We start from the raw sequence: 13,862 nt of genomic DNA on the forward strand, positions 1-13,862 counted from the left end.
TCGATAGCGAGCATGCAAAACGGCGTAAGCGCGATGATCGATTCTCTTCGTCGATTTTCTCTTTTGTTAATAACTCGCTAGATTTAACGTTTCTCGGTGCTTTTGCTGTTGCTTTTGATAGTCAATACAACCTGTTACAACTCTGCATTGAACTAATTCTAGAAAATTGTTTCGCTTAGCTGTAGCAATGCATAGAGAAAATCGATGAAGAGAATCGATCATCGCGTATACGCACTTATACATGCTTACTGCTGAATTATCTGATTTCAAAACAACCGTCATCTGGTTGCAGTTAAAATTCGAAAAAACGATTTCGATGTTTCGATTTGAATGGTCTGAGGTTTCATTCGATCAGAGGGTTATATTTGTGTGGGGAAATGACTAATGTTGGCCAATGAATTTAAAGATTTGGCCCCGTCGATGCAAATCTCCTGCTTTTCAATTTTTCATAGAACAATGCATCATTTGGACAATACAAATATATATTTAAAGATGCTGTCCTTCGACATGTGTGTATGGGCCCAATATTAGAGACACGTAGGCTGACATTAAGAACATTAACAACAATTTCAGAAGAAAAAAAAACTACTTCCGAAAAATAACTCCAATTTCGCACAAACTCCGTATTTTTTATTACGCCTCCTGCTGAGTAAAGGTGGATAATAAAATCGATTTTTTTCTATATGCCCAACTTTGAGAATTCATAACTTTTTAACTGGTGGACCGATTTTCGATATTTTTCTGCAAATGAAAGGTATTTAGCATGCATCTTCAATGTGTAAAAACTGGTGATCTTAAACTTGGCAATATCAGCGCTGGTCACGTCCGAATGCTGGTCAAGAAAGGAATGGATAAGAATATGTTGATGTTATACTCGCTTTAATGAAAGCCGACAACACCTCTGTACTTGAACGAGAATCACAGGGATGTTGTTATAGATTTTCTGGCAATACGTGGAAACTAAAATATTACACCAAATTGAAATGAAACAGAGACAAATCATTGCTTTTTTCTCAAGTTCATAGTTTAATGCCAAACTTGCTATTTAATTCTTATGTATACATTTTGTTTTGCAATATATTACGTAACCGTAACCAGTCTCTTTTAACCAATGGAGGCTCGTAGTAGTTTAGATGCAGAAACATAAGAGGCTCTAATGTTGGCCTATGATTCTAAGATTGGGCCCATCGCTAAAAATCTGCTATTTATCAATTTTATCTAGATGGAAGCGTCATTGAGACGATACTAATGGATATTTTTTTTCGCTATTGAAAATTTAGCCGAATGCTGAATTTATGTATGGGCCCAAATTAGGGGCATTTAGGCCGACATTACATCCATTTCCCATATTTGAAATATTGTGAATAGACATGTTTGAAAAATGTTTGCTAATAACTGCTAATAACCCTAAACAAATAGGTTATTAATAGCTTTCAATTCAATAAACTTAAAGAATCTTTACATCACAATGTTACTTATTAATTTATCATTGGTACTCAGTTCGAAAAACAAGATCGACTCAAAACAAAATTTCAGGTCGTTGTAAATAAAAACCCTAAAACACTTCTGTGCAAAACAGCTGATGCGTATATGTTCCATCTGGAGTCGACTGGTGAAACAATATCAATAAAAAAAAAACCCTGATATCGTACAATTCGTACAAGGTACAATCTACCGAAAAGTTATGTTTAATCATCAAATAGAATCACTAAATAATTCTTCATGCTGAAAAATTACATTTTACAATACCTTTAGCCATATCTTATGGGTGTACAATAATTAGATACAAAGTGTAAAATATTAGAATGTCAATTCAAATGGTGCGTGCAAACATTGGGCTCTAAGGCATATTCAATAGTGGGGCCTCATAGCCTAGTCAGTAAAGACACGGTATTACCAAGCCGGAGGTGGCAGGTTCGATTCCCGGTCCGGTCGAGGGAATCTTTCGGGTTAGAAATTTTCTCGACGTCCCTGGGCATAGAGTATCATTGTGCTTGCCACACAATATACAAATTCATGCATTGGTATTGGCATCGAAAGCTCTCAATTAATAATTGTGGAAGTGCATTTAGAACACTAAGTTGAGAGCACGCAATAAGCTAATATGCGCTAAGCAATAAGCTTGAAATGCAAACAAGAAGAAGAAGAAAGCATATCCAAACGATTTATCATAAAGAACATTTTGACAAATATAAACTGCTGAAGGATTCCTACTCAAAAAACGATTTAAACCTCGTGAATATGCAAACTAATAAAAAGCGCATGCTTATCTGTGCAACAATTGGAAAATTACCCTAATATTTCGTTCACTTTTTTAGAGCTGCCAACGCTGAATCGAAATTTGTCTACAGTGGCGATAAAGTATGTGAAGGTAAATTGATAAAGTCAGAAGCTGATAACAGCTAAAAAAAAATTGATTTCTAGCTTACTTTACGCTTCACGGGTCACTTCAGACGTTATGTAAAAAGTGATCGGTCAGGGAAAATGGCGTTCAAATACTCATATTTTCTGTGTGCTCTCGTGGTACTTGTAGTGATTCCTTCAGCGTGCGCAGATAATATTCTTTTCATTCAAACACTTGCTTCGAAGAGCCACCACATTTGGAACAAGCAAATATTCGACCGGCTATACAACAATGGACATAATCTCACAATCATCTCATTCGAAGAGGAGCAATCCGTCCCCGGTAAGACGTTCTTGGTTGTGAAAGATTTCATGACTAGATTGATAGCTGAATATGGCGGCAACTGGGATTATACCGTTGTACAAAGTCCGTTTGTGAATATTCACTTTATGTATGACTTTTACAATAAAGCAAGTCGATTGCTGGCGGAAGAAGAGGCTGTTCAAAGGCTTTTAGCCTATCCACGAACATTCAAGTTTGATTTGATCATTCATGATCTTACAATGGGCCAATTCCTATTGGGGTTCGTAGAGTACTTTGGAAACCCACCGTTAGTCTCTATATCTGCTTTCAACATTCCTCCTCATGTTACAACAATGGCTGATGCCCCGTTAAGGACTACCTGTTTGCCACACTACGCCTCTAGTTTCGGTACTGGGATGAACTTTATCGAACGAGTGAAAAATACATTATATTGGGCGCTCGATATCTTCTACCGTAACAGAATCTACATGACCAACGAAGATCGACGAGTAAAACGGCTTTTTGGTAGCAATTCAACATCTGTGAAGTTGATTGAACAGCGCTCGGACTTTATCTTGGTGAACAGTGATTTTAGCATGGATTACTACCAAGCCCTGCCACCGAATGTAATACCTGTTGGCGGATTGCATGTATCTCGTACTGAGAAAGTACCTCCAATCGTAAAACAATTTATAGCTCGTGCCATTAAAGGCGTCGTTTTATTGAGTTTTGGAACAAATGTAGCATCTGAAATGCTCGGTGAGAAGATCAACGTCGACATGTTCAAAGTGTTTCGAAGTATGCCGGACTATGGTTTCATTTGGAAGCATGGAGATCCAGCGTCATTGGGAATAATGCCAACAAATGTATTGGTGTTAAAATGGGTTCCACAAGCTGCAATTCTGTCTAATACGAGAACCAAACTGCTGATCAGCCACGGAGGACTCTTGAGTCTACAAGAAGCTACTTGGCATGGAATTCCTGTCTTATCAATCCCATTCTTCGTTGACCAGTATTCAAATACAGATAAACTCATCAGAGCTGGGGTTGGCATAAAACTTCTACCGAAAGACATAAACGAAGAAAGTTTTAAAGACGCTATTATGAATGTTTTGGATGATCCAAGGTATGTTCAAGAATGTTTATTTACATCAACATAAAATTTATTATAACGTATATTTTAGTTACCAAGCAAGAATGAAACAAAGATCTTACCAATTCAAAGCACAGCCGGAACATCCCCTTGATCGTGCAGTTTTCTGGATTGAGAAAGTTCTTGAAAATAATGGTCTTAGCTATCTTCGATCCCCCGCCCTAGATATGAACATATTCCAAATATATGGCATCGACATGTTAACCATAATACTATTGATAGCTTTCATCTATTACCTAATCCTCCAAAGACACCTCAAGCAACCAGCTACCACTGAAAAAGAGAAACCGAAAAAAGAATAAAGTAGCTTTTACACTGTTCATGTGGAACAAATACATTCATCAACAACAGTGATGACCGCCCAATACATGATATCAACTTCAGCACTGTGAGTGTTATCTCTGCTATAAACTGATAACGCATTTTGAAACATTTCATTGACCTAACCCAAAGTAAACCAGTCACCATGTTGTATTCAATCAGTCAGTGTTTATTTGCTATAGTGTTCTTGCTCCCAGCAGCTACCTATTGCGACAATATACTATTTTTGCAGACAACTCCTTCTCGAAGTCATCACATCTGGAACAAACAAATTTTCAACCACTTGTACGACAATGGGCACAACTTAACCATCTTAACTTTCGAACAGGAGCAATCTATTCCTGGAAAGTCCTTCTTATACGTACCGAAATTCTATGCCAGAATTATGATGGACTTTGCTGCAGAGGACAATTCCGAATCGGAGATGGGTCCCGTTGGGAACATCATCAACATGTACAGTTTCTATGAAAAGGCAAGTCGCATCTTGATGAAAGAACCCGCCATTCAACATCTACTTCACTACCCAACAAACTTCAAATTTGATCTCATAATTCACGATTTCACCATGGGTCAATTTTTGCTAGGCTTTATCGAACGATTTGGAAATCCTCCGCTAGTTTCTATATCAGCGTTCAATTCTCCATCATACACAATGTATCTGGCAGATATACCCGTACGCTTCACGACTATGCCAAACTATGCAAGCGAATTTCATCAACAAATGAGCTTTATGGAAAGATGCTGGAATCACTTCTACTGGTACTTGGAATACTACCACCGGCAATTTCGATTCATGTCCAATGAAGATCGCAGAGCTCAAGAATTATTCGGTCAAAATTCAACCAGCGTGAAGGAGTTAGAAAAGAGATCCAGCATTATTCTAGTCAACAGTGATTTCAGCATGGATTACCACCAGGCTCTTCCACCTAATGTAATCCCAGTTGGTGGGCTTCACATTTCGCGACCCGAAAATATTCCACAAAACATGGCAGAATTCATGGACTTCCCTAGCAAAGGCGTAATACTACTAAGTCTTGGTTCAAACGTGCAATGTGAAGGCTTAGGAAAAGACATAAATCAAGCAATTCTGAAAACATTTTCTAATCTACCTGAGTACAATTTCATTTGGAAGCATGGAGATCCGGAAAGCTTGGGACCAGTTCCACCGAACGTACTGATTCAAAGATGGATTCCGCAACGGGCAATTCTATCAGACCCAAGAACAAAACTGCTCATAGGCCATGGCGGACTGTTGGGACTGCAGGAAGCAACCTGGTACGGTGTTCCAGTGATTGGCATTCCATTTTTCGCCGATCAGCTGCAAAATGTTGATAAGCTGGTGAGAGGCGGAGTTGGAGTTCGGCTGTTTTTGAATGAATTGAATGAGATGTCCCTGAAGCAAGCGTTGCAAGAAGTCATGACTAATAAGAGGTAATTGCTTATATTACTTTTGTTAATGCGATATTATCGAGGAGAGTTTTTAGATTTTGGCAGGAATATGTATTCTGAATAAATTACTGGGACGCAAGTGATCCAATACCTGTGAAACAACCTACTTCGAATAAGTTTACATGTCACACAAGTATTCTAATATGAGCACATAGTTAAAATGAGCCGCGAATTTCGGTGCTGTAAATTAGTTATTTATTTATCAGCGAAATTGTCTTGTACAAGACCAGTTCTCACTGGAGTTCTCCTGTAAATGTGGAAAACAAATGTAAACATATAAATGTAGCTAAGTAGGCTAAGCAAACATCATGTCACCTATCTACAATTTAACACACATTAATTTTAGAGCAGCAGCTGCTAATTCTAGGCCAAATAAGAACAAATGATACAGTTTAAAAAGGATCGATGTAAAAGGATCACATCGTGAAGAAAACTTAATTTGGAAAAGGAGAAATGGGAGTAAGATAGACACCCTTAGAATTGCTATTGTTTTATCGGTTAAAAATACAACAGTTTGCTTAGAATATCAGTATTCTGTAGGTTAAACTCATACTTGACGAAAATGCATACCGTAAAACAGATTACTCGATAACACGGGTAACTTTGATGTATAATATAATGATTAAATTTATTCTCTGCACTATTTCCGAACTGGAAGCATTGGTTCCATTTTGTAGCTCAGGGTATTACATTTGATATCATAAAAACGATTTTCTTGATGTTCGCATCAAACAATCACTCATAAAATACAATGTTGTCTTCTTATTGCTTATGATGTTTCTGATTATATACATATGATTCATCGAGTATTATCAAAGTAACCCTAAATTAAAAAAAAAAAAACATGTCCGATCCAAGACAAAAAAAAAATAATGCAAATGCAATAATTTCCGTTAAACATATTAATAACGGCTTGACTCTAGGATCCTCAGTACTTGTTTAACACAAATATATTATAAAAACATTGATTGTTGTAAAAAAAATAAGAATATACTTCAAAAACTATCAAAGTTACCCGATTTTATGGTACACACATTTATTTTAAACTGTGATATTTTAGGGGTATTTGCGGCACATACCAGTTGTTGCCCAATTCCTCCGGGGTATCTAGGACATATCCGGACGTGGTAATTACGGTGTTGAGTCTTCATAATGACCTATGATAATCATACAATGTTGATAATTTTTACAATGTACAAAACACAGTCAACTCTCCACAACTCGATGTTCACAAGCTCGAATCGAAGTATAGCATCGCAGTTAAAAATATTGTCATGGCTACTGAGTCACGATTTTCTATAGAATTGTTGTTCTATAACTCGATAATTCTATAACTCTATGGTCCCTTCAATATCGAGTTATAGAGAGTTCACTTTATCAAATTTTCAAGACTGTCCATCTTACGCCCAGCACCTGTACGTTTTAGCCGCTACGATTTGCAGTAGGAGGTATGATCACCGGTAGGATGATACTGCTGATGGGGGGAAAACGACACTGCGGCTTATATCCCGCTTGATCTCATGCCTCCCTTCGACCTAGCACCATTTACTATCAATTATACAAAACGGTATATTTTGCCATAATTTTCATGTGAAACATGAGCTATTCTTTTATAAATTTGCATAAGTTAGAAGAACTGCTCATGTTTGAAAGAAGGAAAAATGATTTTTTAACGTAACTTCAGTAATTTTACACTACCGGAGCATATTATTGTTATCTATTTTTCTAAATAAGAATATTTTTTTATTCGGGGCTATGGTATTCGGGGAAATGTTATGGGATCCTGGAACAAGTCCGGATGTATCCAATGTTCTGGGGACTCGATATGACCACCAATGAGCTTGTTGCTGAATGCTCATTGAGGTGTTGGCAAGTTTTAAACCACACTAACCGGAACATATCTCCGGAATTAGTTTATCGATTTGCTAAAAAAAAACAATAGCGTTCGAAGGGTCGAGTTGATAGGCCTCTAAAACCGGCCATCTTGAAAAAAGGCTAGATGATGCAGTTTTCAAAATGTTGCCCCGCTTATATTTTTTGAATGAAGTAATTTTAATTAATTGTTACTGTGGGGAATAAAAAGTCAAAATCTACGTACTTGGACCAGTTTTATAAAATATTTTAAAGATATTAAATATATCATATAATACGTCTACTGAGTAGCCTTTGAGTATTTTTCCCATATAGAATCATCGACAAAATTAATAAAAGCTTTAATTGAGAAATAGAGACATTTTAATAGGTCAAACCCATACCTCATAGGGCATAATTTTGAAATCTGCATCATCAGCAATGGGCTTAAATTAAAAATGGGCATAATTTTGAAATCTGCATCATCAGCAATGGGCTTAAACAGCATAATTTCTGGTAAATCCAAAATAATTCAAACAACCAAACAAAAAAATAAGTGGGACAACACAATTGTATGAGGCTTCTTGTGAGAAGAGCAAGAATGATTGAAAACTGTATCGAACGAATACCTAATTACTTGTCCATTAGAGTGGTTTAACTTATCAACCCCCAGCTCTCCACTGCTTATTCGATGCGTATTGAGGTCCTCAACAACTGTGCTCAATATGAACGTATGTATTTGGTTACGATTTGGATTTGAAAAGAATTTTAAAGTAATTATGGTCATATGGTGGTAGCTCAGTCGATAAAGGCGCAGTTATAAAACGAGACCATGCTGGACGTAGTTGGGTTCGCTTCCCTGTCCGCTCTTGAAATGTTTTGGGTTGAAACATTTCTTGACTTCCCTTGGCATGCATGGAGTACGATTTTACTTGTACTTGTCACATAATAATACTGCTGCAAAAATGGTACAGGCTTAGAATTAACAACTGTGGAAGTTCCGGCGAAAAGTAACCAAATAAAAATATGGTAAAATTTATGGGAAACGGAACTAAACTTCTAATTTGCTTGCCAAAATTAAAAATTTCGAAGGGTTGTATACTAGATACGACCGCAGGGTTGGCGTTGGATAACGTCTGTTATGTGTTGTACTTAATTGTGTATATTATATTTAAGGAAATTCCTTAATAACTCTTTTGCGAAAATTTGGTGGCCCAAAACTCGCTCCACCAGACCAGCTTCCCCTGCTCTGGTACTGCTGCTCTGCTGCTCTGCTGCTGGGTCGACGATCGGATAGACAATGATGGAACGGGTGACCTTGATGGACACTTATATAGTAGAACAGAAAATATCAGAGGTGTCAGATACTCGCATATGATGTCTCGGTTGGAGAAAGTATAAGAATATAAAAAAAAATAATCGATTTTCACCATCTTTAGACAATGGTTTACTTTTAACCATTTTTCAATAGTTTACAGAATGAAATCAATAGTTTTGAAACATTCAGCAAATTTCTAGAAATATTTCCAATCGATTGATGCCATTATCTCGTAAATCTATCGAGAGACGGTTGAGTTATTATCGTTCAAAATCTTTTAATTTTTCGTAACGCATCCAAAATGCCTGTTTTCAATTTTGTACCCCCGTATGTTGCCGAAAGACGTTATCCAACGTAAAAAAAAACTCTATTTTTACCCAACTTGAGATTTAGATTTGGAAAACTATGCAGAATAACTTTCTCGAAGATCGCAAATTGATTCCACTTCTGTGCTAAAAGTTATTAACATTTTACTTTAGGCCCAGTGCTCCGCGCATACCTACAGGCGTATCTATAAGGTGGTAGGAATTCGCGGAGCACTAGATCTAAAGTAATAAAATACATAATAACTTTGTGCACAGAAGACGAATCGATTTGCAGCCTTGAACAAAGTTGTTCTGCATAGTTTTCTCAATCTAATCTTATCGTTGGGTCAAAATTGAGCATTTTTTTTTATTATTTTTTTCCAAGCTATAGTTTCAATCCGTTCCCATACAAACTTTAAAATTCACTCACAAATCCAGATCGTAACATGTATTTAACAAAGGACACGGACATATCACAACAGATCACTGAGTTGGTCGCAGTGATTATACTGTGCATGACATAAAAATTTTACCATATTTGATTTTCTTGTGGTTCCCTTTGATAAAGTGTAGAATATACTTACGCAATAATACGTCACGTTTGTAGGTACTGTCAGATGAGATGAAGTTGATCATTGAGGTAAAGTTGATCACTACACCGTTCAAACAATGCATTCTACAACTCGGAATGTGTAATTTTGAGGAAATGATACAATATTCAACTTTAACTGTTCCTAAAAATACCATCAGAATCAGCATTTATTCTGCTGTTGTGTTTGACAATATAACGTATTTTACTTAAATTTGGACTGCTGAATCCAATGGAATCATATTGTGTTGATATGAACGATTTCGTATCATAAAAATGATTTTATGTAAAAAAAACTCATGTTCATTTGCCAACACTTTAAATGTAATAACGCAAGGCGGGAGTAACCGTCAACAATGTTGATGATGGAACAGCACCCACCACCACCCAACTGCTGCTTTCTGAGATGACTACGTTGGTAATGACGAGAGAAACAACACAATAGTTGGGTAAAGAAGAATTGCATTATAACACACCAACGCGTGGATCGTATTGTAAACTTCCACAAAAAAAAACAAATTTACTTAATTCATACTAAGCAACATGTTAACGCACTTTGTTTGATTTAAAATTACTTTCAGCTACCTACGGAACATGATAGCTCGATCTAAACTATTTCGTAAGCAACCGCAATCACCGCTGGACCGCGCAATTTTCTGGATTGAAAAAGTTCTCGAAAACAAAGGATTGCCTTACTTGGCGTCGCCGGCCCATGATATGCCATTCTACCAGCTGTATGGCATAGACCTGATTTGCGTGACACTTCTTATCGTAGTATTTTTGAATCTTCTTTGTAAGGTGCTGTTATCTTTGGTCAATAAACAGTCTTAATTGTTTTCAAGCAGTGCATTTCAACAACTTAGTTTATTCTCTCGAAAGATACCGCTGTATGCCACTAATTCACATGCTGCTATCCCTATCTTTGGTACACATAGATCAACACAGATATACTAAGCAGGTATTCATATCAGATATGAGCCCCCTCCAGTGATGCCACTGATGCAGCGTATGACGGTGGAGGTTCATCCAGAAGTAGATATTTGTCCAATTTTTCGTACGACGGTGGATCCATAAGGATCGTAGCATAGTCCGGGGGAGGATGGTTTTCCAAATCCCGTTGAACGGTAAAGATTGTTCGTTGATCGTCCGGAAGTGGGCCAGTCCATAGGCATGCGCCAACTCGGTGGGTAAGGTACAATGCCACCATAATGCAGATCACAAAGAATGCAACAGCCAAACCCAGAACGATGATCTGAGATTCAAGCCGATCCGCCCAATCGGTATGGTTCATCGTATAATCCAACAGCAGCGCTACAACAACTAGTGATGGGATCGTAACCAGTACGATCGCGAGATCAATTACGCACTGCTGATGCTTCATCTTGACGAAAACGAATCATTTCGTTAATAATTAACATTATCACTCTTTTCATTTAAAAGAACACTTACGGTGCTACATTTTGACCTCAGCTGGATAACACGAAATGCCTACTGCACGCTAAACTTGGATGATGACGTTGTTCGAAAATATTCGCTGCTTGAACGCGACAAAATAGAAATGCAAAACTAGATCCAACTTCCTACACCGACGGATAACATATCTCTACGACGATGAAGAAGAAATTCCTAACGTGGAGCGCCGTGGCGCGCACTACCTTGTTCATTTTTATTGAAATATGATAAACAAGCTGTTGACACTACGATTACGTAGATGAGACGTCGAGAATCGCCCCAAAGGCAACAGAGGCGAATTAATTATCACAAGTTCAGATCGTTTCTCTGTTACCTAGTGGACGACCAAGATGGAGCAACCGGCGAGATTGTATCAGAAATCATCATATCGGGAACGGAAATAGAGGAAGTGCCCTCGCTGTCGTTATCTCACTTTTGTATGCAAATCTAGAATAGCTATCTATTCATATTCTACTCGTCAGGATGTATTCGTAACGACTTGGCCAAACATGTATTTAGTGTTGGTGTTGGAAATGCGAACGTCATTGCAGATAAATCTCTACGGTTGTCGCTATTTACTGCGATTAAAAAATTCACATGACCGAGAAAACAAATCCCGGCCCTGGAACAAAATGAGAACATACTGCTTCAAACGATAACAATGGCATACGAGGATATTTGTTTTACAGAATGTACCGTATCCTAACAAAGATACGTTTTATTTGTGCACATCCGTTTCCAGAAAGCCTCCAATGGATGATTCACCTTATAATAACAACATTTGTTTGATATGCATATCTTCTTTGTTGGACGAATCGCCAGATAATTCACTGATGGCTATTGCTTCTGCCTACAGTCACATGTAGGGGGCCAACCACCTTGAAATGTAGTGACTTGGTAGATAATCTGAGAATGCATTGTGCATTTCTCACCAAACTGAACAATTAAATGCGTTTGCACTTATGAAAAAGTGTGATAAATGTGCGAGTATTCTTCTAAGCGTCTTGCTATGTTTGGTGCATTTATTAAGTAATAAATTAGTGCACCGGAGACACCAAGATGATTTGACGGAACGGGCGTTGCTATGCGTATGAGGTAGTGAACCTAGTGTCTACGGTTCGGACTTCGAAAAATTTCACAAAATGTCCAGATGATAGTATGATCAGAAATGATACTAATGTGCGAGCACGCAAATTGAATGATATGGTTCTTAGTCAGTCCAACCGAACAGAGTTTTTAACGAGTTGATTGATGAATTACGATTAATATGAGTCAACGGAACGTGGATTTTCACAGTAGACATCCCTCGAACCTGGTCAAAACATGCGTATACAGTTTTCATATACGTGCTTTGGCCATCTGATTCTGATTTAGCCTCATGTTTGGATGCTTGCTGGTACGAAGCAACCATTCAATCTTACTCAGTGACTTAGTAAATGTTAACTGCTATCTTTTTTTTTTTGTAACGGAAATATTATTCAGTTGTCATAATAACTGGGTTTATAGTACGTTCAGACTACAGAGTTATAACATGTTATAACGGTTGTCAAATAATTGCAACACAGAAAACCCCCATCAAGATAGAGCTATAAAATTTTATAACTCTGTAGTCTGAACAAGGCATAGGTTCATAGCTCTGAGCAGTGGTGTTGAGTGAGCGGTGCAGGGAGTGCGGTGCGCGCAGACTTTAGGGAAGCAACTCAAATCCCTGAAATCACCGCTTCTAATTCCGAGTTTTCAATTTCAACTTAACATTTATACAGCCTTCTATTCAGATACCTGCAGTGTATAAGTCGTGCTTGGTAGTCCGGCCACATAACTGAATCTCGAATACTGATGTTTACTATCGTTGATGCCATAAGAAGTCTATAATAAGAGGCATTCTAGGACACGAGGGTACCGGAGAACAATTTGCAGAACTTTCTTGCAAACCACCAACGGCGTCCAATTCCGCTGCTTCCACCGCTTCCAATCAACAACCGCTTTGCTGCTGCTCGTCTCGTCAACTTAGAGCTACCTACGGGATACACGAATTAAACGTATGCGGCAACCACTTCATCCCACAGTACCTCCCCCCTGAACTGGAACGCTTGCTCGCTCAAGAACATGAACATCAGCGGCGCTGGTGGTGTAGTGGTAAGCATGATTACCTCTCACCCCAGCAGGCCTAGGTTCAATTCCAGTTGATTCCGCCGGGATGTTCTGAGGCATAACATCTCTGATCACGCCTTCCTTCGGAAGGGAAGTGAAGCCGTTGGTCCTCGGATAATGAGTTCACGGATCGATAGGTAGGGTCCAGGTGTAGGAACTGCCTCCCTGGCGTCGGTAGCATTGGTGCTCAGGACGGAAAACAAGATCGACGGAAAACAAATCAAGAAAAACAAAGAACATGAACATCGGGTTTATTGAATTTCCCAATGAACGAAAAATTTACATTGCCATCGTAATTGAAACCCACCTGAAGTCCGAAATTAATGTTTACTTTCCCAATTTCCAGTTTGATCAAACCAAATCTGGAGTAGGAGAAGTGGCTATTGCGCTAAGAAGAAACATCTGCTGTCGGCTGCTGCCGAGCTTTCAGCTGAAGACCATCGAACCCGGGGGAATGTTTCTACTCCTGTTGGCCCCATCACCATTGTTGCGGCTTACTTCCCAAACAAGTCAACATCAGGGACGGGTCGGCAGCAGACATGCGATGAGATATTGTCCAGCTTACACGACGGCGGAAAAACTTCATCATCGCTGACGACCTGAACGCCAAACATCAAGCTTGGGAC

The 13,862-nt window shown here is 38.4% G+C and overlaps 3 protein-coding genes across 3 annotated transcripts; 2 read left to right on the plus strand and 1 right to left on the minus strand.

Moving 5' to 3' along the window:
- The first annotated feature begins 2,441 nt into the window (after positions 1-2,441).
- Positions 2,442-4,102, plus strand: LOC135716524 (UDP-glycosyltransferase UGT5-like). The gene is made up of 2 exons (XM_065238991.1): positions 2,442-3,773; positions 3,832-4,102. The coding sequence occupies exons 1-2, from the start codon at positions 2,485-2,487 to the stop codon at positions 4,100-4,102; spliced, it is 1,560 nt and encodes a 519-aa protein (XP_065095063.1). The 5' UTR covers positions 2,442-2,484.
- On the plus strand, positions 4,102-10,681 carry LOC135716673 (UDP-glucosyltransferase 2-like). Its single transcript, XM_065239008.1, has 2 exons — positions 4,102-5,552; positions 10,215-10,681. The coding sequence occupies exons 1-2, from the start codon at positions 4,267-4,269 to the stop codon at positions 10,462-10,464; spliced, it is 1,536 nt and encodes a 511-aa protein (XP_065095080.1). The 5' UTR covers positions 4,102-4,266; the 3' UTR covers positions 10,465-10,681.
- On the minus strand, positions 10,465-11,273 carry LOC135717115 (uncharacterized). Its single transcript, XM_065239069.1, has 2 exons — positions 11,083-11,273; positions 10,465-11,014 (listed from the first exon to the last, which is right to left on the minus strand). The coding sequence occupies exon 2, from the start codon at positions 11,012-11,014 to the stop codon at positions 10,601-10,603; it is 414 nt and encodes a 137-aa protein (XP_065095141.1). The 5' UTR covers positions 11,083-11,273; the 3' UTR covers positions 10,465-10,600.
- Between the last annotated feature and the right edge of the window lie 2,589 nt (positions 11,274-13,862).

This window comes from Ochlerotatus camptorhynchus, unplaced genomic scaffold (genome assembly GCF_037179485.1).
Source record: "Ochlerotatus camptorhynchus isolate MF236.1 unplaced genomic scaffold, CSIRO-AGI_Acam_v1.1 ptg000005l, whole genome shotgun sequence".
Classification (NCBI taxonomy): Eukaryota; Metazoa; Arthropoda; class Insecta; order Diptera; family Culicidae; genus Ochlerotatus; species Ochlerotatus camptorhynchus.

What these genes read in the sequence shown, in the direction of transcription:
- LOC135717115 (XM_065239069.1), bottom strand. Translation starts at nt 11,014, where the DNA reads ATGAAGCATCAGCAGTGCGTAATTGATCTCGCGATCGTACTGGTTACG.
- LOC135716673 (XM_065239008.1), top strand. Translation starts at nt 4,267, where the DNA reads ATGTTGTATTCAATCAGTCAGTGTTTATTTGCTATAGTGTTCTTGCTC. An exon ending in GAAGTCATGACTAATAAGAG is followed by an intron (nt 5,553 to 10,214) that starts GTAATTGCTTAT and finishes AATTACTTTCAG; the next exon opens with CTACCTACGGAACATGATAG.
- LOC135716524 (XM_065238991.1), top strand. Translation starts at nt 2,485, where the DNA reads ATGGCGTTCAAATACTCATATTTTCTGTGTGCTCTCGTGGTACTTGTA. An exon ending in AATGTTTTGGATGATCCAAG is followed by an intron (nt 3,774 to 3,831) that starts GTATGTTCAAGA and finishes CGTATATTTTAG; the next exon opens with TTACCAAGCAAGAATGAAAC.